Genomic DNA, 26,389 nt, shown 5'->3' on the forward strand with positions numbered 1-26,389 from the left:
CTGAGGAGGACATCGAGGCACCCTAGGGGGCACGGGACTTGAGATGTAAAATCTCAAGTCACATCAGCAGAGCCTACGTTAACGGAGGCTCTCTGGGGCTTCCCGTTTAACTTGTGTGGAACGTAACACTTATGTCTCCAATATAGAGCTTTAGGTTAGGAGACGCAAGCCACACCCAAGCTAGGGGGGGGGGGGGGGGGGGGGACGCGAACCGCCGAGCGTACAAAATATAACCGAAAGCGGGCACAAAGGAGCGCAAAGGGCCCACATTAGAGTTTGCGTCAATAGAGTTCGGCTTGCGTTCTCTAATCTAGAACTCTAATCTTGCGCTCGGACTGCGACAGTCGCTTGTCACCGACGTTGCATGCGCTGTCCGATTTCATTTCATAACGATCATATGTTGGCGATACTTCCTTCTGGCTACTGCAGCTCTATTCAAGTTATGGCACCTTGTGCTAGTTCCTGTACCTTTGTCGAGGACTTACACAGCCCGACACTTAAGCAAGCTAGCGCTACACCACAGTTATGCGATACATCACAATTATACTGCTTGCAAGTTCTCGCGCTAAAATACCTGTGAATTTTTTTATCGTGTGTTTACTTGGCTCACTGCTGCAGCCATTTATAGACATCCTACACAGACACTGTTGAAAATATGATAAAGAAGTGTTAGAAAACTGCTAGCTCTTAGTACTTGAGGGTGAGGGAGACTCGAGAACGAACAATTCGGAAGCAAGAATCTAAACAATAGGAGACTGGTGAAATTGAAGTTCTTGAAAGTGAGGATGGAGAACGAAGGCATTTGATCTGCACTTCCGGTTCCCTGCAGTTCTATAGGTAAATCGTTGTTAATTAAGTACGTGTATGTATCTTTCAAAAGGCGAGTGCTCAGGGAAAGCTTTATCGAAATTCTTGCTACCCCCTATCAGTGTCGTGTCCGCGAGAGTTTATGAATTTCTATTTTCACGGGTTGTCCGGTATGGTGGACATTGACGTCAGCTACTGATATCATTGAAAATAAAATGGCATAATAGCAGTGGTGTGCCGCTACACTAACAAGTGAGGCATAGATGCTAACAAAAAGGGGAAAACTTGAAATGAAGTTAAATGGGAGGGCCCTAAAGATAAATGCTAAATCAATTTAGACTGATCAAATATTCTTTCAAAACACTATTTTCTTTAATTTAGCCGTAAGAGTAATAAAAGACTTATTAATTATTAATTAATTATTATTATTATTAAGAGTATTTAAAGAGTATTATTATTTAAAAGTATTAAAAGAAAAAATGAAGGTCAAAGTTCAATTTTGGTAACTTCGAGCCGTAACCCCAGCGCCGGTATACGTCAGTAGTGTGACGTCATAAATTTCGATGTTTTTTTTTTTTTTCGTATTTGGGACGTTGTGGCTGAGTAAAATTTCTTGAAACTTGCTAGGTTGAGACTCTGGTGCTTTTGTAATGCCAGGTAATTCTTCTCTACGAACGAAAAAAAAAAAAAAAAAAAAAAAAAACGTGCCTAGGCCCGAGCAGACGAGCAGGTGTGGCATCTTCAACGCAGTGTTGGCACCCGCCTCTCGTTTTTACTACTTTTCTGGCTTGCCAGGCCTTTCATGGTAAGAGTAGCCTTTCTTTTCTTTTTTTGTATTGTGTTTCTCTTTAAGGACCGTTCAACGAGCAATAGAAGGAAAAATCACATGCGTAAAGCGAAGGGAGTGCCCGTGAGGTGACGCCAAAGACTCCAGCGTTTTATGAAGTCGTGCACTTTATTGAGGTTACGTAGCTCTCCTTTCCAGCTTCGCAAGAAAGACTATAGTAGAGAAATAAACATAAACGTAGCTAAACAGGCATTGCCGTGGCACGCGCTACAAATAGTATAGCCGAACAAGCTGGGACAAAGCAGACAGACGTTTGTAAAGCGGGTGTTTTAATGCGAAAGCATTATATGCCCCATTACGCGAAAATCCGGCGTCGTCGGCGTCGCCACCGAGCAATGGTACAAGAAATGGCCGACGGCGCAAAGAGTAAAAACACGTCAAGAATGCTCAGATTGACGTCGCATTACTCAGGGACGTTCCCGTAAACAAAGTAAATCAGTGGCTTTGAAAAGAATGTCTGGTAAATATCGGTTTGGGTGGGAATCGAACCCGGACTTCCGTGGTGCGAAACGAGCACGCTTCCCCGACGCTATGGCGGCTCCACGGTTCTGGAGCAGCCGGAGCAGCCAATGGGGAGGACGTGGCGCCACGTCATGAGTGCATAAAATGAGTGTAAAAAATAAAAAGCATTGATGTCCAATTGAACGCCGCTGAGCGGTCCTTCAAGTTATGAATTCCTCGCGGGCAAGCGAGCGTGTTGAGACGCTTGGCGCGTTTTGATTTGGCCTTATACTGAGGCTCAGTTAGAACGCAGGCGAAAGCTTGGGCGGACATGGAACGGGCGGAAAAAAGAGAAAACATTTCACTAAAGATAACGCCTTCGCATTCCCACACGTAAGTATAGTCTTAAGTGTGTCTGCCGATTTTTGTTTGTTTGTTCGTTAAAACTTGTCCATAAAATATTACAAAAATCACTCTTTACCACACTCCTCGATTTGATTAGCAAATAGCTGAACGAAATTGAGTGTCTGAAGCATTAATTCCCTAGATGTCACTGTGTAATAATAATTCACTAGATTTGGGCGAATGCGCTAAATGTTTTCTGCCCCATAGTCTTTTCCTTTCATAGCCGCGTTATTAACATACAGATATAGAGATTCGTGATGAGCCTAAGCCTACTTTTGTATATTGCTGCAGCTGCGCACCCTCTTCGGTGCCGTCTTCCTCTCGTTCGTCACGCGAGATACACCTTTGTTACGAACTGTCCAAGGTCGAGGTCATATACACTGCACTCGGAATCACACGGAACGGCACTGTGGCGAGTTCGGAGGTCGCGATCAATCAGCCTCTTCCATAGTGCTGTAACTTGGCTGCCCCGACCCCTAAAAAGCCCCATTGCAGACACGAACACCAGCCGTACACGACTTCGCTCCTATCCCATGCAAGCGCGGACAAAGGTGAACGCGCGCTGCCGCTGTCAACGCGCATTGTCCTGATTGTTGTTCTTCTTCTTATTGTTATTATTATCATTTTTATTATTTCATTTCCAGCGTACCATATAGATGAAATTTAGTGCTGTTGCACCTCTTTCCGGTACCTGTCTTCCAAAAAAAGGTTGCAACTGTATTGTTCCTTTTCGAGGACCCTCTGCGGAGGCGAGTTGGCATTCTCATCTCGGCTTCTGATCATAAATGTACACGTCGGGTAGGTATGCCCTGCAGATGAGCCTTCGCTGCAGTGGACCTTACAGAACTCTGGTAAAGGTTCGTTCGTTATACTTTTGGCAACCGGGGAAGGGCGAGATTGTTCCATGCTCGGATGCAGCGTGCTCGAGCCGAAGCATGGAGCTCTGTATGTGGGGGACCACACGCGAGAGTTCGGAGCGCCGTGTGCGACTTGCGTGTCTGTGGCTCCTGGCGTAGCGCAAAAACGAAGCAAAGAAGCGCGAAATCAAAGCCCCGAGCACAGCGTTCCGAGCACTTGTTCAAGAAACGCAGTCACCCTTTCTTCACGCGGAAAAGCGGTGGCACAATATAGGAAAGTCGACTACGAAATGGCCGCGGGATCCCAACGACGACAATACAGCAACCGTCTTCGGCGCTAAATCAGTCTATTCACAATTCGCTTCGAGCGAATGCTCAACAGTAAAAGAACACACACAGCGTCGATGTAAGAAAGAGTTCCTTTGACGGAAGAGAATAACCTATGACGCGTGTGGCGCTATTATGCCAGCACGTAACGCGTAATTTCCATGCATTGTGATAAGAAAAGCAGTTTTTGTATTTGTTCCTGGAAGCGTTGAATAAACGTCGAAATAAATATCTATGCTTATCCACCACAAAGGCCATGCGATTTTTATGATTATGCGCGACATAACTCACAGGATATGCCGAAATGAAAACCAAATCAGGCGGATGCACAGTGTGAGACGTCTACGCAGCGATGTCACAAGAACTAAGGCAATGTATGGCGCTTGTCGAGGGAAGAATGGCGATGACAGGTGTGTATGCACCCAGAAGTACGACACATGTCTTGCTCTATTTAAGGATTATGTGCATCTCTATTATGCCACAGTGGCCCATGTTCATTATGGGCCATTGGCCGAGAATGGACACACACCCAGTAGCACATACCGAACGGTTGAATTACAGAAAATCACGTAAATCAAAGAAGGCGTTGAATATAATGTGCTGTTCCAATAAGAAGCCGATGTGCTTCAGATATACATATGAGCTACCATTTTATTTTCAGCTCTAAATGTAGGATTTTTTTATTACACAGAACAGGGGGATATGTGCGCTAATTCGCACTAGATTGTCGGTCATCACACAAGGGTTATATAAGCCCGTTTCCTGGTGCTATATATTTTGATAGTAAAATCAGCGCAAGAAGTTCACCGACGATTACGATACTCCCTAACGCGAATTTTGAGCGCAGCTGTTTAGGTGTTTTGAATTCGCGATATATTGTGGCAAAGAATGTGACTCTAAACGACAGGGTCGTCTCGGCGGCGGCGCTGAGCCTCTGCTCGAGAAGCTCGTTTAGCAGCACCGGTAGACGAAGTATTTCCACCGGTTGCGTCGTTCATTGTTCAGAAAGAAAGCGTGAACACGGGAATGCGTGGCTTGCGCGGAGCGCATTCTCTAGCGGCGTCGGCGCAGGCGAAGTAGTGCATGCGCAGTGGGCCCGAAGTCCATGCCAGTGCGTTGTTTCTATATATGTAGGGTTGTTCGTTTTCGCGTAAAACCCGATTTTATCCGATTTTTACACCCCGAACATGTTTCAGGAGAATCGGGTTAAACACGATTTCTCCCCGAATCCCTAAACCCCATATATATATATATATATATATATATATATATATATATATATATATATATATATATATATATATATATATATATATATTACGCTGCACGGAGTTTGCGGGGCACAAGCACTTGCTACCTTGCCTCGGGACAACGACGTTAGATCCTGTTGGCTTAAGTAAACTCCAGTGACCTATCGACTTCATTTCACAAGCTGCGTTCAGCACTGTGGATGCTACACGGCTCTCAACCAACCGCCCAATGAGCGCACCTAACTCTGAGTTAATAACTCACCGTGTTGCTCACTGTGTTGTGCCTAGTTATAATGGAAGCTGTGATGTCGAGAGAACATTCTCTCAGCTGAATACGTTCAAAGATCGGACAGGTCAGGTGTAAATCGGACAGTCAGGTGTAAATTTAACCCGAAAAAAACCGAATTTCGGAATAGTTTCAGAAAAAAAGAAACGATTTATCCCCGATTATTAGCTTGAAAAATAGCACCCGATTTTTACTCCCCACATTCAAAAAAATTATAAAACCCGAAAACGAACAACCCTACATATATTGTATCGGTGGACGCTCTCGCCGCATGCCTGGTCAGCCGCCGTGAAGCACGTCTCGTGCGGCACTCCGCTTTCCTCTTCACCCTCTCGCTATTCTCTCCTCCTCCGCTGTCCTCCTCGTGCCTTCTTCGCTATCGCTGTCTTTCATCCCCCGCTGCGCTCTGCGTTCGCTCCTTCACCCTTCGCTGTGCTCGTTCACTCAGTTACGCCGAGGGACGCCGACGCTCAACGCAGGAACGGGTGCCTAAGAGCTGCGCCCTAAAAGTGTATCGAGAAAGATCTGTCGCTGAGAGGAAATACCCCTTCCCGACCCGACCTGTGTGAAAGGCATATATCTTTGCGATCGGCGATGAAATCTCGACTAAATGTCTTCACTTCAAGAAAGAGAACGTTTTGACGGCGAGAACACTTGTACATTTTCTGCAGCCGTGCACTTGCTCTAAAAAACTGTTGCGCTTGCAGGCTCACTCACTGATATATTCCGATCGCGCAGACCCGACAGTCTAGACGGTGTTGGGCCAGGTCGGATGACGTCAAACACGGCAGGTATGACACGGCAGGTATGACACAAGGTACGACACGGCAGGTACCTTGTGACTCTAAGAAAGTCATAGATTTTATAAATCGCACTGATACGTTCAAACATTCTTTTTTTCCAAGAACAACCCGTTAATGGAATTGTTTACCAGCTGATGTTGTAGGATGTGAAACAGTTGATTTATTTATAGATGCACTGAGGAACCGATCTTGATCTTTTGTTCCTGTAGTAAAAATTGTATAGTGATGCATTTCATTGTAGAAAATGCAAGGTTTTTCTCTGTGTGCAGTTACTTTTCAATTTTTTTTTCTTCGCTATGTCTTTGTGATGTTTTATGTTGCAACTTTTTGTCATCAAAAATTATGTATGCCCCTGCTTCAGGCCTGGTACCCAGGCTAGCAGTATGGAATAAATAAATAAAAAATAATAAAAGAGGAAACGGAGGATTGAAGAGGACTTGTTCTAGTCTAGGCGGTGCTGACACGACATGTATACCCGGTGTTTCAGTGAACAGTTCCAAAATTCTTAAAAACTGCCTGTGGCAGGTAGCACAATTCTAGTTCATTAGCTGGTCTGCTCGAAGAGGCGGACGTTACTCGCACAAAAATTGAAATGCATAATTGATTAATGAACAAAATTCCTAATTAAGTTCTTAACTAATTATACCTAATGTCACATATTGCGATTTACAAATTTTAGCCGGGGAGCTCGCAAGCGGGTCCATTTGGAACGAATTCTCAGGATGACACCAGTTTCGCGATATTAATTCCCGAAGTTTGGGGTGAAATCATTGTCGTTCCAGTTATTTTTGTGCTTCAATGCATAAAACGGCGTTTTGTTAAGAAAGCAAGTGGTGCGACAGTGCATTTTTGCGGCAAGCTTGACGGCACACATCTCGTAAATTGTGTCGTCCACAACGTTGATACTAATGTTTTTCACGTGGGCACGACAGCATCAGAAAGGAGTAAGCACTGCCCTGTTTTTGTCACGCATCATGTGATGCTCGCAGAACGAATGGAAAGTGCGAGCGGGAACAATACATATCTATGCGCATCGGAGATGGCTCTGGAATCATTTAAGAGAGATATGAGCCAGTTTGACTGGTCATTTGTATTCAAGATTAAAAAAAAATGTAGACGACGCATATATTCCAATTTTCTCTAAGCATTTGCGCAGATATATGCTAGGGATTTTTCTTTCTAGGGCAATCAAGACAAGGGCAATAAAAACAAATAAGGAAGCCTTGGGCTACACGAAGTCAGCTTAAATGATATACAACAAACACACTTTATTATGTTGTTTAACGCACGCGTCCACCGCCGGTACTCAAGGAAGTCAAGACACTTCACAACAAAGGAAAGAGCAAACTTAGACAGGTAGAAAATATTTATTATAATTCTCTCTTTTATGATGTCACAAAGAAGCATCGAAACGTTGCGTGGAAGGTAATCAATAGCATCGGAGGGCGTGAAAGAAAGCATGTCACGCCCTATTATAGAAGGTTACTTATCACTGCTGCGAGTTTACAGGCAATGCTCTTGCGGACTATTAACGCAAAAGCATTTCTTGGCCACGTTGGCGAAAGCGCGCACCCAGCTGGGGTCCGCAAAAGGCGTCCGCGAAAGGCGTGTCCGGAAAGCACGTGATCTCTCCCACCGGTACTGACGCCGGCGTCAACGCCTGCCGCAGCAACAATCGGCGCGCGCTCTACTCCACCGCAGCAACAACCTGCAGCCGCGGCCGCGTTTCTTGGCTATAGGTATAGCGAACGCGCGCACCTCTCACATTGCCTCCTTCTTTAGAGCGCAACTCGGCAACACCACTTGGCAGCAGCCCTCCGCAACAACCTACAAAAAACAAAAAAATGCTTTCGCGTTCACATCGCTTAAGAATTTCCTTAGGGATCCTCTGCAACTGCTTAAGCGAAGCTTTATAGGCTCACACGTGTCGGCGGTGGTGATGGCAGCGGCGGTGTCACGCTGAAAAGTGGGCCGATCCTGACAATAGGTGGATAGCAAAATCTCGGTTGTCGCAAGGAATTGTGGGGTACGGCGTATTCTGCTACAACTTACGGTTCGAGACCACGACGCCGTCTATGCCGCCGTCACTTCATGCCCATGCGTCACGCGCTTTGTCTTTTATATACTGCGGAACTTTGGTGAAAAACCACCATATAACCACCGCTGGGCAGTTCCAAAACGCAGGTGTGAGCTATCGCTCCTTCATACTTATGTTGGCGCCCTTAAGCCCAAACCGCATGAGAGCGATTTTGTGCGCGACGGCGACGAGCGACGGCTTCGAGCGACGAAACGGGCCGTCGAGCGAACAGATCGCTTGTTCTTGTCGCTCGATCGCTCGGTTCTGGACATCTAGAATTCGTCGCTCGGAAGTGCTATGAGCGACTAGCCAATAGCGCGAAGTCGGAACTGGATATACATCAGCCAAGTACTACCGATTGTCGCACGGAACGAGCAAACGACTATATTTTGATACGTGTAAGGGTAATAACGTAGTGCAAGACCTTTAGAAATATTAACGCTACTGTTTACACTAAAAAACATCAACTTAAATTAATAAAGCACGCGTAACGCCAGTTTCGGCGAGTATTTGCTGCCTTCATACCGGCAACACCGGGGAGACGTCGCTCAAAGTCGTCGCTCGTCTCGTCGCTCGCATGCGGTACGACTTGTAGGCGACGAGTGAACGCGACAGCCATCTCCATCGCGTCGCTTGTCGCTAGACTCGTGTATTTTTATCTGGCAGGCATTTCATGCCCTATAACGTGTTTGTGTCGCGTCAAATAGTCGTAACGTTTCTCAAGCGCAAACGTTTGTCGAGCGGATATAAACGTTCGTTAACTTAGAAGTAGTTTTTAATAAGTGGTAAGTCAACCTAATAAGTGGCTGTTAGTAACGCTTCCCATAACAAACGGTACAGTCTATTGCTTCGTCCACTGTTTTGTCTGCAGCGGTGCCCAGCGCACGCCATGTCGTCGGCTGCTGTGCCTTCGCAGTTTCCTGTTTTTTGTCAAGAGACGCATGTCGCGTATAACTGCAGAGAGAAAGCAATGATTTAAGTATCTCAAAAGTGCACGAATTATTTTGACGTTACCTCTCCTCCCTCTTTCGTGCAGCCTCAGTTGCCTTTTCGTTGTACCGGAATAAAGACGGAGCATAATCAATGCGCTGAGGATCCTTGCTGGGTGCACTTGTGTGTATTTAACTGATTGTTAAAAAGAGGGTATTTGTACTAGAACGTTAGTAGACGAAGTTGTTCGCCAAAACACTTGCCTGTGGCGAAATGATCTTCGCATATTCTGGCTCCTACGTTCTGTACCCACAGCTCGCCGTTCACGGTCGCTCGTTTGACGGCAACTGCCCATTTACGTTTGTGCGCTTCATTCCATGGAAAACGAAACACTTTTTTTTCCTTTCACAGAAGAGTTCGCGCACCCTAATGCCGAGCAGCCAACCATAATTACGTTGCTGAAGCGTCTTTTCTTCGCGAACAGCGGGAAATCGCACTGTAGAAACTCCTGACAAGGCTGAACGAAGCAACAGAAGCGCTAACCCGCGAACCGGAAGTCGCTAGCTGACGACATCGTCGTTTTGCTATCCACCTATAGTGCAGAAAGGGGTCAAGCTCAATGGCCCATACCAGGGACAAAAAAGAAAGAGAGAAAGAGAGAGAGAGAGAGAAAGGAAGACAGACAAGAAGAAAGAGAAAGAGAGAGAGAACGAGTGAAAGAGAGAGACAGAAAGAGAGAAAGACAGAGAAAGAGAGAAGGAAAGAGAGAAGGAAGGAAAGAGAGAAAGGAAGATAAATAGAGAGAGCGAGAGATAAATAGAGAGAGAGAGAGAGAGAGAAAGAAAGAAAGAAATAAAAAGAAAGAAAGAAAGAAGGAAAGAAAGAAACAAATAAAGGAAATCATCACAAAGGTCAGATACACACACGGCAAGCTTCACTTACCCCCATTTTCTCGACAGGGGAAGGGCTTTTCAATAAACATTTCGCAAGCGCCGGTATGACTAACAACGCACCAAACACACTTTCTCCGGAATATAGCATTACCGAGAACTTGTTCCTAGAGCGTATGAATTAAGCGGAAATTTACAGAACATTGTTGAGTTTGAATCAGGCGCTTAACATTACCAACAAGCAAGTGAAACCGGTGAAATACGGTCTTGAATTTATTGTCCTAGCGGTAGCTCACATTTTTAATCAGACACTATAGAGTCGGGGCGTTTTTCAGACCAGATAAAGGTATGAAATTTCTCTAAAGTACATAAAGGTGGAGACAAAACGTGGTAACAAACTACAAACCAATAAGCGTCCTTCCTGTATTCTCGTCATGTCTAGAAAACCAATTTGGTCTAGCATAACAAGTTCTTTACGACAAAAAATGTGTTGTCCGCAGCCCATTTTGGCTTTCGAGCAGAAAAGTTAACGGAAACTTATCAGCTAACACCGAAGGAATGCGTAGGCCTACTACCAAACAAAGAACCAAATTTCTTTGCGCTGGACCTTCGCATACATTTCAGCAAAGCATTCGATTACCACAATATTCTAGCAAAGAAACTATTATGTTCCCGAATATGGCGGAAATCCTCTCGAGCTGATAAGGTCCTATCCGCAAACTCGCCGCCAATGTGCCTGTTTGGGAGGCTATCAGATATCTTTTATTTCTATAACAACAGTGGTGACCCACAGGAACATTCTCGACCCCTTTTTAACGTCTACATTAATGACCTTGAAGACGCCCATAAAGCAGTTAAATTTCTTACGTATGCCGACGACAATACTCTACTATACTCTTAGGTCCGGAAGTAAATGCGTTAATAGTGCAGTGTAATAGAATCCTGTCAAGAGAGAGAGGGAGAGAGAGAGAAAAGCAAGGCAGGGATGCTCCTGTCAAAGCTATCAGCTTGGTCCCCGCCTAACTAAATAAAAATTAACAATACAAAGACAAAATTAGTCACTTTTCATGCCAAGAATAAGGCACTGCTCATTACAGGTTCTATTACACATTACGGGCAAATCATTGATGTTGTTTATGAGCATAAGATACTCGGTGTTATTTTTTTCTGATCATCTCAATTGGGTCTGCCGTATCGCACATCTGTGTCAGAAGCTTTCTTTTGCAACGGGTGCACTCTCACGATGTTGCTCATTTATTCCCCACAAAGTAATGCTTAAGGTTTTCTATGTGTTATTAGCATCAGACATTTAGTGCTGTTTAACCTGCTTGACAACAACCCAACGAAATCTTCCTAAAATTTTACTTTTGCAAGAAATTATTTGTCCTATCGCAAAAATCCCTTACTGAGCTTCAACTCAAACTGCGTTTCATGATTGTGGCATGATCAAAATACAATGTTTATACAACTTTCGAGTCTTGCAGTTCTTTCTACTTTTCTTCAACTACTTATCAGCAGTTCTTAGACTCCACTGGATACTTAACCCAAAACAACAATAATAAACGTACACGAAATACCACTCCATGTGTGTATGTTTTTCGTACGTATTCCAAAAATGCAAGCACTTCAAGTTAACATTCTACGAAGTAATACCGAATACAGGCAAACTTCTTACACTATAACTAGACAATGGCCTGCCCTGAATGGGAATTATGTGTTTCTGTGGTTTATGATTTTTGCTCCTTTTGCTTACTGGGTTCTTGTTTCACACTGTTTCACCCAGTTGTGGGCCGGGGTACTTCTTTTAGGCTAACATATAATCGCTTTGTTTATAACCTGTACACTATATATGCGAGTACTGCCAGAAAGGTTGCACTGTTGCGATGTAGCAGATTGTTTGTTGTGATCAGAGGCATTGTTCTTCGCAAACATGCTACTTTGTCAAAAATATTCGCATCGTTTTCTCAAGCCGGACTCCGTATATGACCGGAACCATTCCACAATGGAAGCACAGTGACGTTTATGGGCAAGTGGCGCTCTTTACCGTACATATCCACAAGATCCGCGTTGGCTTGGATATTTAGGTTATTGGGTTATAGGTCCGAAGGTTTGTTCCAAGATATTCTGTGGCGGTTAATGTCTATGTAAAGCATGTTGTTTATTGTCTTTTTTTAATGTTTCTATGCTGAAAACGAGTGTATAGGAACATTGATGGTATTGATATATATATATATATATATATATATATATATATATTCTGTCCTTGTCTTCCCATACATGATATGTACCACTGTGCTATGACCCCTATTATAGCGTTGGGGCTAGCAGGACTTGAAATAAATAAACTATAGATGTTATTAAAATTTGCAGCGGCAATTTACACACTATTCACCACCAGGGGTCATGTTATACATGCTTCAGCATGTCTTATGCCTTATATTAGCATTGCTTAGTGCAGATATGTGCCCGCTAACTAAAAAGATGTGAAAATTTGCAGCTGTACAAATGTTACCATAAAAATAAAAATAAATTACGGGATTTTACGTGCCAAAACCACGATCATATTATGAGGCACGCCGTAGTGGGGGACTCCGGGAAATTTGGACCATCTGGTTCTTTAACGTGCACCTAAATCTAAGTACACGGGTGTTTTCGAGTTTCACCCCCATCGAAATGTGGCCGCCGTGGCCGGGATTCGACCCCGCGACCTCGTGCATAGCAGCCGAACACCATAACCACGAAACAAACACAGCCTGTAAATGTTACCATGCTTATAACGTATGTAAAATCACACCTCCAACCGGACTGTGGGCACCTGCGCGCACCTGTAGAGCATGCTGGCGCCACCGGAGGCTTTGGTTATACGGCGCATGTCCGCAAGACAACGCGCTCGCGAGGCGGCGGCGCCTATACTATGCTTCAATAATAATGCTTCCTCAGCACCAATTGCGTCGCGCGACAGCCCTAGAAATGACTCACTTCTGGCGCACGTGAACATGCGTATAATTCCACGAATGCACGAACAACCGCGTCTGCGTGCCACTACGTGGTTGTACCCTGCACTTGCCGTCGGCACGAGTGTTCGAACGATCGTTTTATGAAAAATATGTCCACCCAACTCCTATGAAGTTGCTAGCCCCGCCAGCCGCGACTATACCCTTGGGGCACAGACAACACAAAGAAAAAGAAAAGCGTACGTGAAAAACCGGCGCGCGTCACTGATCGCACGTCTAACTGCGCGCGATGGAGCTGCCAGATCATCCTGGCTGACTTCCAACGTAGTACGCGCTATCCAGGGGAGCGTGAAACCACACTTGGCGCTTTGCCTTGCAGAAAGCGTCCACGTGTGACGTACATCTCCGTCGCATTTGATAGGCGAAAACTGAAAACTTCTTTCGGCCATCGTATCGGTTTTCCCTTGTGCGCAAACTTAAACGAAAAAAAAAAAAAATGTACAAGGTGACTAATGAGCGTTGGAGCTGATCCACATGATTACATGGTAGATGCAATATCGCCTCGAGTATAATTGGCAGCTGCTGACGTGCAGCCGGAACATGCTACGGATACACAAGCTTACCAGCTTTCGCGACACGTGCGAGTCTCACAAACGACAGCAGGTACCTTACGCTTACCGATAATACTCGCCGAAAACCTACTATACTCGCAACTTTCTGTGCCCATGAAGGGAGGCTTGGAGCAGTACTCGAGCTGCACGCATAACTTCAGCGCAGCAAGATATGACAAGAGCCAGGCGTGAAGCTGCTACGCCACGTTTCGAATGGCCAAGCTTTTCGCGAATTTAGATCGATATCACGACCTCCATAGCGCATGTGCACTTGCTCTGTCAGCCAAAATGATGCCGGCAGTCCTCGCCACTTTCTCGCTGTGCACAAGGAAACCGCGAGAAAAATAGCGCGGATAATGCGATTGAGAATTTTGCCTGCCACTTATTAGAGTAGGGAGAGTGGCGCCTCCTCAGCCCGGCGCCCATTCGTACCATTTTTATCCACACTTCCGTGCCTCCTCCTCTAGAGGACTCGGCCATATACATCCTCAGCCTAAAATTACCCCTGTCTTGCGCTAATTCCAACTTGCTCCTGCAAGTTTCCTAACTTCATCACCCCACCTAGTTATCTGCCATCCTCGACTGCGCTTCTCTTCTCTTGGTACCCATTATTTAACTAATCGTCCACCGGTTATCCATCCTACGCATTACATGGCTTGCCCAGCTCCATTTTTTCCTCTTAATGTGAACTAGAATATCGGCTACCCCCGTTTGCTCTCTGATCCACACCGCACTCTTCCTGTCTCTTAACGTCAGGCCTACAATTTTTCGTTCCATCGCTCTTTGTGCGGCCATATACGCATTTTGGCCATATACGATTGCCAGCAAACGCGATAACCTATATTCACCCCCTGCACGCCTAAGAATTCTATTGCAACGTTACCACGGGACCCACTAAAAGCGAGTTGGTGGAAGTCGCGTATTCGACTCTACGAGGAAAGATCCGACAATAGAACATAAAATATGCATTCCGGTCTGCTATCTTTTGCAACTCTTGACTATCTGCGTTCGCACGAGTTGAAAAATGATCATGCGCATCGACCTGTTGCCAAGTAATGACGTAACCCAATGTCTAAAGAAAGAGCGGAGATTGTGAACTATGGCTGGTTACGGAACGTGTCAGACAAGAATGAATCCCGTGGTTACAGTTGGCAGGCGTGTCGAGCAAGACGAGGAGTAATATCTGAACTGAAAAACACCGCCGCATCTTCCTACCGTAAAAACAAGTGATAAACTGTTAGTTGATACGAAACCATGTCACGATTGTTCACTGTGTACACGAAGAAAACAATACCGACGGGACATTGTAATACCACGCACACGTGTCGCAACAGTGGCAAAATATCGCTTTATGTGGACCAAGAGTAAGAGTCGTTCGACACACGAACTTGAGAAGCCCAAAGGGCCCGAATGTGCATTTATTTACATGAGATGTGTTTGCCACAGAGTAGCTACATTTGAATTAGGTTGCTTTTATCGGACTGTACATAAAAGTGAACACGATGTTTCGAGCTTCAGGCTAAGGATGAAGCGGCACAGCATAATTATACAAAAGCACTTCACAACCACTTTCTTCATCCACCTGTCGCACGGCTGTCTGGCTAAGAACATAAAAACAGTCTGTCAGGTGCGCAGTGATGCTCAATCCGGCATAGCAATACGCGGTACCAATGAATTTGCGTCCTCTCGCTGCTTTGACTTGCAGCACATTCGGCGTCAGGCAAACGCGTGCCATCCGTAAGGCGGGAAATTTTCAATCACTGTACCATCAGTCATTCCGACAGAGATCCTTTGGGCGGCAAGTCTGCAAGCGGCGTGTTTGAAGAGTTGCCGCCTGAGAGGGAAACGCGCACTGAGCGGCGACGAAGCAGTCGCGCAGCCCGTACTCGCCTGGTCATCGTGAACCTACTGGCTCTTGTCCGCAGCGGCAAGCTTGCCGGGCTGCTTGTTGTAGGCCTGCACGTAGAACCGGATGAACATGCCGAAGAAGAACAGGGCTTGAGGAATGGTGATCATCATGTGGGTCATGGGGTAGCCGCACTCCTTGAAGACAGGGATGGTGCAGTGGATGAACATGATGATGAACTGCACCAGCTGGAACTGGGTCAAGTAGCGCTTCCACCACAGGAAGGGCCTCACCGAGGGCCCCAGAAGTGACAGGAAGTAGTAGGAGTACATGACCACGTGCACGAAGCTGTTGAGCGTCAGGCCGAGCGCAACCTGTCCGTCGGGGCCGTACGCGAGCCCGAACCAGCCGTTGAAGACGACCAGAATGTGGTGCACGACGTGCAAGAACGACACGTGCGAGTCCTTCTTGCGCAGCACGAAAAAGATGGTGTCTAGGAAATCGGCGATGCGCACCCACAGGTACCAGTAGCACAGCTCCAGGAACTCCATGGTGGTCTGGTCGCGGGCCTGGTAGTTGATGCCCTGGCAGACGATGCTGTAGCCGCCGCCGAAGTACGAACGTATCAGGAAGTTGTACACGAAGTACGCGTTGAGGAACACCATGGACAAGTTGTAGAGCATGATCACCGGCTTCAGGTTATCGAAAGGCTTCCGGCCCTTCATGAAACGCGGGCCGCCGATCTTGACCAAGTAGACGTAGCCGAGAAGCAGCGTGATTAGAAACTGCTTGCTGCCTACTAGCGGCCAGCCCTCCGTCCGCGGGTCGCGCATCAAGAAGGTGTCGGGCACGACGGCATCCATGCTCGAAGACATTGCCGCCTTTCTGCTCAACGTTGAAGAGTAGTAGGGCACACGGCAGGGCCAGAGAGTGTGTGTTGCCGAGACGCTTGAGCGTACGGAACACCCACCTTTATTTACTGCCTTCTGAGAGAGCGAAAACGAATGACGAATGGGGCGAGAGACCCTTTCTTCTCTCGCGTTAATCCCGTTTTCCACCTCCTCCTCCTGCGACAGCTGCTTGACGTGCGCGCGCTCCACTGAGTGGAGAGGAGGGTGTCGCAAGCCGTGGCATTGAGTCGAATGCGGCTCTCACCTACTCCCGTCTTTTGGAGACCTTCGGGCAATTCCGCGCACAAACAGAGAGCTGACTGCAAGCCTTTGTGTGTGCCATTCCCCCCATTCTGCTGCCCCCTCCATTCGTAGTCGCCTGGTGGAAAGGCTACGTGTGATCCGGCGGCGCGCCCGACTTCCTCGTGGAAACCAGCGGAGAGGGGGCTGAAAGTGCAAGAACTTGGGAAACCTTGACCAAACTGCGGGGATGCGCGAGCTCCGGTGCCATCGCTCACCGCCCTCATCCCGTCGGCGATGCCTCTCCGCCTAGTACGTCGCCTCACATTTTCTCACCCAGTGCGTCATCTTTTCGAGCGCGCATCCGCGCTGCTGGCCGCGACTGATTGCTGTCGAACCGTCCCCGCTCTTCAAGGCGATTTTTTGTACGCGCACGATATTCACCTTTGGTACCGAGCGTCTGTTCGCAAATAAATGCGAACCAGGAAAGAGAGGTTGTGCCCTCTAGCGCCAGGTAAAGCCGGGTTTCGTGGCCGCCTGCCTACGTGCTGTCTCGCGCGCAAGATAAAATTAACTTCGCGGAAGCACTCGTTAGCAAACAGCCAACTGGCAGAATTCTTCGAAATAGTGTCGCGAGGTCTCGCCATAACAGCTCTTTAGTAAACAACCAGCGTTCGGTAAGCATGCCGCATTGTGTTCTTTAGCGGACACAGACTTATTAAAAATAGTCTGCGCTTATTATTTCATGTGCTGTTCGCGAATAAACGAGCCAGAAAAGTGAGGCTGTGCGCCTGGATTAATTGAAGATGCGGACAAGTCCAAGTGCAGTGTTAGCTAAAACCAACTTTCAATAATTGTCATTGTAATTATTCGTTGACGGAATTGAAGCCGGACAGCTATGACCTTTCAAAAATTCAGCAGAAATACCGCGCCTCCAGGCCCGGGATACGAATATTCCGGGAGGCTATTACAAAGAGTTTGATGCATACTCCTTCTGAGGCGAGATTCAGGAACGGTCAGCGATAAGTTGGCTCGAAACGCAAAGATTTCTTAAAGTGGCTGCGCGCTGCGTTCCATGTTTACAGCGGCTTCGATCCCGCAGCGCATTCGATGCTCAACGGCCATGTTTCGGCGCCTGCCTTGACGACACTAGGGGTGTGTCACCACGATAACGCCAGCTGCGTTCAGGACGCCTCTCAGTCACGATAACCAATACATCGCCGAGTAGCGCATCAGCTTCAGTGCATGAATAGGTAGTTATAGCGCTCCCAAACGTGTTTGCATATCGAAAGTTCGATGCCTTGCTTCCATTCTTTTATGCTACTCCCGGTGATCTGCGTCTCCTAAATTTGTGTGCGCAAAGCCTAAAACTCACCCGTAAAAACCGGAACATAGGTCGGACTTTTTTTCAAAAAACCATTGCGAAAAGGCGACCCTCGTCTTATATACCGGACATTGGCGGAAAAACTACGGAAGTCTTGCAACAATGGGCAGATGAAGTAAACAGCCGCCTTCGCCATCGCATTCAGGCTGCTTTTTCACATTTTTTTTTCAAAATGAGCGGAAGCCGACGGCAATTCACCGTCGCCTTCAAGAAAAAGGCGATTGAGTACGCGGAAGCAACCCGCCAGGTTGCCGTGGGCTTCGTATCGTGCGACCATTGACCCGCGTGTTTGTCAGCACCTTATCATCACGGCACGGAGCAACATTTGAAATAAATGCTGTCACCACTGTGCAACCGGCTGAGTCGCATTTGTTGAAGGGTAAGGGTGGTGTCGGTACTTTTGCCATTGAAAAATATTTTTTTTTCATTTTTAGAATTGGTTAGTTAGGGGGTCGACCTATATTCCGGTTTGACCTATAGTCCGGTTTTTACGGTAATAGCTGGCCTAGGCCACGCCAGGCCGAAACTGTGCCGCTCACTGTACGTGTTCTGTGCTTGATGGGATGCAGGGTCTTGTATAGATAATTTTCATGTGACATTTTCATGTGAATTTTCAGCTTCTCGCCGTGCTAGTATCCGAACATTGCGACTCCGATGACGTCAGCGCACCATATCATCACGCGTACAGTCGACCGATTCTTTAACAGTACCGCGCGAGCGTCGACTGGTCGGCCGGTCAGCGCTTACTAACGGCGCGGAGCGACGAGATTAGCACGAGTAGCGCACGAGCACCAAGCTCACTCGAAGCGCAAGTTTTGACTGCTACGCCCTTCCTATACCAGCACGACACAGCCCCTGGCACGATTAATTCGGCGCAAGCTTCCCGGCTTATAGAGATAACAGCAACGTGTGCCCCTTGCTTGCGTCCTCCCCCCCCCCCCCCCCCCCCCCTTTTTTTTTTTAGCGTGTGCTGCTCTAGTGCGCATGCACAGAAAAATAATGAACAAAACGCGCAGAGCTGCAATGCAACTGTATCTTGTGGACAAGAAAGAGTAGCGCAAGAGGGGATTACCAATTTTTCGATCTAGTTTCAAACGTGGCGCATCAACTATATCTCCTTTTTTGTGCGTTTTCTTCTTTATCTTACGGTGCATGTGGACTGTTATATATATATATAAAGATGCGTCAGGGTGCTGTCCCCCACGTGGGAGGCCTAGGCCCAGCCAACTAAACTGCTGGTTTAAATAAAAGTTTGTTCCTCTTCCTCCGGGTGCTGTCTCCGATAAGTAGGGAAGCTTCAACTGAGTTAATCGCGACAGGGGCATTGTTATGCTTGTGGGAAGAGCCTAGCAGACGAAACTTGCGGTTCGAGTTAACTTGGTGCGCATGCGCTACTCTTGCTAATTTCGTCGCTTCGCACCGTTAGAAGGCGCTGACCGGCCGGCCAGTCTAAAAAAGTAGCGCCATCCGCTTCCCTCCTCCTCCGTTCCGCTGTCGCGCTCGGCGCGGCCAGCGAGATCGAGGCGCGATGTCGACAGTGGCGCCGCCTGCGTCGGGCCTGCCGTGGCAGACGGCAGCTATAACGCGCTACCAGAGGAAATCTGCGCAAAACTTGGATCGCGCCCTGCGGAGCAGTTATTGAGGTGCGATTTTGCTTCGTCAGTCAGTAACTGGCCTTAATAATGCCATTTTGGAAGTAGCAACGCGACGATGCGAGATGGCGCAAATACCAAGTGTGCAGCAAGCGTTTGCGCTCGCCGGATGGTGAAAAAAAAAAAAAAAAAAAAGCATTTAGCCCGCGCCTTGTCGGTTGCGGCAACTTCAGGCGCAGCAGCATGCCATCACAACGAGGTTCTTGTCCCTAACACGTTTGATCACTTTGTGCGTACAGCACTTTCGTCGCACAGGCCCGAGAATGGCGGTCGGAGCGCGCTGGAAAGAAAAAAAAAATATACAGAAGCGCAACGCGTGCTTCCACGTGACACGAATTGGCCAATGGGGGAGCGGAGAAGGCTGGGGCGACAGGAGGCGGCGAGGAGGAACCGCCGGTGTGAGCGCGGTGGCGGCATCATCTAAGAATGGCGCTACTTTTTTATATAGGGGCTTTAGGCCAGTCTAGAGTTACTGTATAGACGGTTTCATGCTCGCGATAACAGCAGCGAGCGCGCCGCCCCCAAGAAACTTCCGGTCACGTGCCTTATCACTCTTCTATGTTTTAACGCATGCTTGCTTCTTTGCCAGTTACACTTTGCAGCTACGTCAGAGGGCAAAACCGGAAGCCGTGCAGGGCCTATGTTTGTAAACAGTGAAACGGTCTATAGGCTGTACTGTTAAAGAATGGGTTAACTGTACATCGTTTGGCTTTTTTAGAGTGAACGTTTTTCACCGGATTATTACCGTTATCGATTTGTTGCTCGGTGCAAGGCACGCCTTTCGTGTTGTCACGTTTCTTGTTTACGCGGCTTCTCGACGTACCGTAAGATGTCGGCCGCGATGACGTCGATGCAAACCACCCATAACAGCTGACGGACAGCATGTGACGGTGACAGTTGGTTACCTTGGTTGTTACGCAGCGTTCGTTGACCGAGCACTGCATATGTATACCTAAAACATAGGCAACAGTCAAATCTGCCCTGACTCGCTAAATTTCAATTAATCAGGTACTTATGTTTCCCGTGGAAACTACGCACAGTTCAAGCATTTTTGAGCCCATGAAAAGGAAGGCCGCGCGGTTATTGTAAAAAATGTTTCGCCTATTTCAGCTCCAGCGCCGACGCACTCGCGCGTCGTGTACGCGATGTGGCTCAACACGGTGCCGGAGGCGTCGCTGCGCAGCGCTTAGCAGTAAAGTCCCTATATAAGAAAAGTACCGCCATCTACTCTTTCCTCCGCCGCCGCCTCTCCTAAAGCGCTTGCTTTTTCTTTACTTTTTGCTTGCGAAAGCCAAGTCGACGGTGGCGCACCTAGAAAGTCCACGTTGAAGCTTTCAGGCCAGCCGCGCGCCGCCGCCGCCGCCGGCGACTGCGGCTGCGCAGAGGACTTTCAACATGGCTCTGAGGCGGAAAAAAAGAAAATATAAAGAAGTTAGAAGCGCGCGCTATCATCGTCCAATAGGAGATACAGGATAACACAGGAGAGAGCGAAGCGGCATTTGTCAAAGGATGGCGGTACTTTTATTATATAGGGACTTTACTTAGCAGTTCGTCGGTGCAAAGAAAAAAAAAAAAAGAAACCGAGAAACACACTTGTTCGCTTGCTTGTGCTGCTTAGCAGCGAACACACCGAATACCACAATGCCGCATCAAAAACGGTGTCATGTAAACGTTTGTTCCACGGACACGTGTTTACGTCGGCATTATGTGCTTAAGATATCCATGTGTCCATGATGCTGTATATGCAATACTCGTATACCCGTCCGAGCATCGTGAGAAACACCGTTGCGGACGGTCAGGCGCATCGATAGCTTGCCACGTCGTCTGCTCTGCGCTTCCTTCTCTGCGACCCAGACCGCAGCGTGGACTCGCAATGCTCACACTATCAGTACCTTGGGTTCTCTTAATAGCTGACGCAGTCGTTGGCTTTCGCATCGATGCAAGTAGCTCGTGAGACGGAGAGTAGAAAACGCGAAGTACGTGGAAGCGCGCATTGCAATTAATCAATCAATCAATGAGTTTATTTCCACTTCAAAGAGTGAAGGGCCAGGAGGTAAAAGCTGTAGAGTTTGAAAAAGCTTCCTAGCCACTGTACAGTTCAGCAGCTAAATACATTTTACAGGACGTTTCATATTTCAGCAAAACGTTCAGCGACGTATAGGTTAAATCACCGCGGAAGGAAGTTGTTATATGGTCGAAAGTACGACGGAAACTGCATATAACACGAAGCAAAAAAAAAAAAAAAAAATGGAGGACGCTTAAGCTTCGCCTTTAAGAGTGGAACGCGATAGCATTTGAAGATCTCGTGACTGCTTCTCACGGTTCCCGGTAACTGCAGCTTATGTAACTGTAATGTTTACCGGGAAGCGCTGGCGGCGAACGCTATGCAAGATGGCGAGCTTTCTGGTAGAAACGCGGCCTCTTGCGTGGGCCGATCTTCTATTACAGCGAAGCTGTTCACCTCTAGCTGCCATATGCATCCCCCACATGCGCTCCCAGGGGGTGTCTTTCTTAACCAAAAGTTACTTTCTTAACAAAACGTCGTGTTACGCATTGAGGCACAAAAGTAATTGGAACGACAATGCATTTCTCCGCAAAGTTCGGGAATTAATATCACGAAACTTATGTCATCCTGCGAATTCGTTCCAAGTGGATCCACCTTGCGAACTCCAGGGCTACAATTTGTAACTTGCAATATGGGCCATAAGTTAATTAGTTAAAAACTTAATTAGCGAATTTTTGTTAATAGTCGATCATGCATTTCAGTTTTTTTTTTGCAAGTAATGTCCGCCTCTTCGAGTATACCAGCTCATGAATTAGAATCGTGCTATCTGCAACAGGAAACCTGTAAAATTTTTTGAGTGTTCGCTGGATAGGATAGGAATAAATTTTATTTGTCCAACGGTTATTGCTGTTGTAAACACCCTGTATAAGAAAGTGCCCTTAGTGTAGCAAGTTGGCCTTCACGCGCTATATTTGTTTGAAATCCTGCTTGATGAATAATGAGAGGGGAAAAGAGTGTGGCGACAGCGCCTGTGCACGTAGCCTGCGCTTCTGTGGTTATAACGTTACGCGCGTCGGAGGTGCCGGCAGTGTTGCCAGGTTTGGCTATATATAGCCAAATTGGGCTACGGGAAAATTTTTTTGGCGTCGACTTGGACGAGTTGGCTATGTGGCTATATTTGGGCTACTGAAAATCTGCGACTTGGCTGTGTTTGGGCTATAAGTGGCGCCCTAATCCACGCTCCAGAGGTGGCTCTGATCGGGTAGAAGCAAATCTCGAAGGCTATGTTATATCTGGTTGAGCCGGCCGCGTGGCTGTGCGTGTGTGCGTGCGCGAAATGACCCACCGTCTTTCCTTCCCTCTCTGCGCCGTTGTCTGAGCCGGTGGCTTTGATCTTTGATGCACTTAAACTTACACCCCGCTTGACCGTTATGCACCCGATCTCCGGGCATCGGGATGAACCTGGGAGTAGTGGGTTTTTCACAATACACTGTACTAACATCGCTATGCTCAGGAAGGGAGAGCAATAACATAGGGTCGGGGCCGTCGGGCGATCGTGACACCGACATGAATGAAGGGAAGCATGGGTGGGTAACACGCTCCAGTGTGTTCATGGCCATGTCTTCTGGATGAAGTATCGCGCCGGGCACAGTTTTCGACCTACTCCACGTTTCTGGCGCGAAGCTTTACTGCCATTTTCCTTTTCCAGCTAGAGGAATTTTTCTTCGTGCTTAGATTCGAGATTCATTTTGATAGGTTGGACGTAAGATCGGATCCTCCTCAGAGAGGAGAATCCATACATGGAGAAGTGGGCCAAGTATGCGAGAACGTATAAAGAAGAATGGGAGCAAGACCCCGAGCCAAAGGCGGGCTCTGGTGCTTTTACTTCTAGATGGTTTGCCCGTAACGTCATGGATGCAGATACTCATTCTACTAATATCGAAACATGTTTGCCACGATGACATCAGTGCACCACGTGACATGAACTTCACCCACCGTGTTAGCTTAACTTGTGAGGTGTCGTGCTGCTGGCTCGAGGACGCGGGTTTGATTCCCGGCCACGGCGGCCGCATTTCGATCAAGGCGAAATGCAGAAACACCCGTGTACTTAGGTGCACGTTAAAGAAGCTGAGGTGGCCAAAATTAATCCGGAGTCCCCCGTTGCATCATGCCTCCCAATCATATCGTGGTTTTGGCACGTAAAACCCTAGCAATTATTAGAGAGTTTTAGTATAGCGGCCTCAAACGTTTTGGGGCCCCAAAGAAATGGCGTCGAAGCCACTGCGCATGCGCAAGGCGGAAGCTGTGTTTGGGTTTTGCGTCGGGCACGCTATTTTATCGATTTCACCGATTCAACATTATTTTGTGTTCACGGGAGCCCCAAAAGCTGCCCCAAAAGCTTTCGTCAGCGAACATGGCGGCGGCCATCGAAGTAACGGCTCTAATTTAGCACAACACTGGGCTCGATTCGTGGTAATGCGTGAAGTTCGTAAGATAGAAGTGATTGCGGTTATCGCTTTCTCTCAACTAACATGTGTAATGAAGATTGATTCATTATACGCCGCTGATTACGAATTCAATTGTCGATTTCATGGCTCGCAGGCCTATCACGGATTGACTTGGCTGGGTGAAGGTGCGTAAAGTTGGTTGCTCAAAACTAAGCGCAACAAGTTGCATGCTGCTAATAGAATAAGTTGTAAATTGTAATTAAAGGCGAAAACACGAAATTCTAAATTACTTTTCTTGTCATAAAATTGTACATTTTATTTTGATATCTATAACAGCTTTTCTTTGACGCCGTAGTGGCGCTGCAAACGGAACACGTTATCCGCAAATGCAAAACGCCTCTTCTAAAAACTCTTCACACCTGCATGCCCCAACGCTAACACCGGCAAAGCTCTTTGGGGCCCCAAACTTTAGGGGCCCCTATTCTAAAACTTTATTAGCCATCAACATGGTTTGCTTTTTCACAGTAACCGGTTTTCACAGCACTAGCACTGTTATCAATTTGTTGTTTACCATTGCTCTTTGTACGATGTCGCGGCTTTTACCATTTCGAGCGAGTTCGGGACGTACTCGTCGCCGAAAACGACTGCGCGCTTCTTACACTAGTGTGCCGGTTTGCGCAGTAATCTTTTTTAAGCTCCGCTTGCACCGATTCAAACAGCGAGTGGCATCTGTTGTCTGACACTTTATTTTAACGCATGTCCTTGCCGTGCTAGACGCCTAAGATGGCAGAAAGGTTGATGTTAATGGACAGTATATAGAGCGTTTATCAGCTAACCCGGGCCAAGCTAATTCAAAAACAAAACGGGCAAACAATATAGGACGATGAGACAAATAACGCGAGATATGATAGCGCGAAAGACTTATTTTAGCTCATCAAAAACGAAGCTCGGTTATTTACAATCCTTCCTTGATGTCAATGTCGCGAGGTGCTGCGCTTTGCGGTTGGCTGCGCGCACGTACTTTTAAATTTGATTTTAAATATATTCTAAGCTATATTCGTCGCTGATATTTTGTAGACGATGTGTGTGTGTGTGTCCACCTGAATCGATCTCACGAGTTATTTTTGCGTCAGCACTCCTTTAAGAGGAAGGTTTAATTAGCTCGCTGGCTCCTATCTAAATACATGTAAAAAGAGAATTCGTTTTTCTTGGCAACCACTGCCACAAATATTACGAGGTTTGTTGCATTAAAAGAAAAACTTAAAATTTGGAGACTGTTGGTTTCGAATTTTTAGTTAGGTCGTCAATATTTTATTAAAAATTGGCGAAAATAGAAAACGATACTATCAAGTGTACAGCTATGTAACTCAGGAATGAAAAATTATATCACAATTCTGTGCTTTGCATCTAATACTACATCTAAAGCGGACGAAATTGATATGTTACACATGAATCTAAAAAATTAGTAATATGGAAATACAACTTTTGCTAAACCTTTGCATGCAACGTAATGAATTCACGTAAGATATGAATTGATATATTGAATTTGTCCTCTTTGAATGATCTAATTGATGCCGTTTACAGAACCGCGATAGCTGTTCTTTATGCTGACATATTAATTTGTAAACTTAGAGCTTCTATTTTTTTTCGAGCTTTCGAATTTTTGAAATTTTATTTAAAAAGTTAGGGCCCCAAATAAAAATTCCACTTCCAACAGTCACTAGAACTTAACTTTTTCTCTCAAATGCAACAAATTTTATTAAAATCGGTCCAGGGGTTACCTCAGAAAAGTATTTCTGCGTTTTAAATGTGTTTGAATAGGCCGCATCAGAGTTGGGCCTGAGCTAAAGCTTCCTCTGAAGTGTCTCTGCCAATTTTTTTTTTATTCTTTGAAAAACAGGCATATCACGTCGGTACTAGGAAAACAGCGCCGCAACTGACTCGCACGTTCGCAGGAAAATAACACTACACAAACAACTTTAGACAGAGAAAAATAAATAAATAAAGTAAGTAACCTGTGCTTGGTTACTTACCTGTGTTAAGTAAGCAACCTGTGTATGCGGCTCACATACGCGGTTGTGAGCCGCATACTTGCTTGCTCTGCAGGAACTCGCAACGGTTTGCCGGCCTGAAATGGCGTACGCCGGGCGCGTACGGGATTTTGAGAGGGAAGCTTTCTTTGTTCTTTTTTTAAAGGTTCACATGGTGTTTACGCTGCTTGTGCCGGCTTTCAAGGAATGTGCACGGCACGCGCCTCGCTCCTGTAGCACGGTCGTCGGTGCTCTGTTCCAGCGCGTTCTAAGGCGCGGGCGCACGACTTGCGGCCAGCGACCCGTCGTTAGCCGTATTCTTTTGTTGGCGACGTCAGTTTTCCCGTAACCTTTGTTTACGTCTTGACATTGGAGAAAACGGGGGACGCAGCGAAAATCAGTCAGCAGGA

General features: G+C 46.8%; 2 protein-coding genes across 2 annotated transcripts in view; one reads left to right on the forward strand and one right to left on the reverse strand.

Moving 5' to 3' along the window:
• Positions 1 to 26,389, forward strand: part of LOC119436196 (uncharacterized) — a 184,932-nt gene that overhangs the window by 50,986 nt on the left and 107,557 nt on the right. The gene's annotated exons all lie outside the window — the stretch shown is intronic.
• Positions 14,874 to 16,576, reverse strand: LOC119436195 (elongation of very long chain fatty acids protein AAEL008004). The gene has a single exon (XM_037702971.2). The coding sequence runs from the start codon at positions 16,204 to 16,206 to the stop codon at positions 15,391 to 15,393; it is 816 nt and encodes a 271-aa protein (XP_037558899.1). The 5' UTR covers positions 16,207 to 16,576; the 3' UTR covers positions 14,874 to 15,390.

This window comes from Dermacentor silvarum, chromosome 1, assembly GCF_013339745.2.
Source record: "Dermacentor silvarum isolate Dsil-2018 chromosome 1, BIME_Dsil_1.4, whole genome shotgun sequence".
NCBI classification, from domain to species: Eukaryota; Metazoa; Arthropoda; class Arachnida; order Ixodida; family Ixodidae; genus Dermacentor; species Dermacentor silvarum.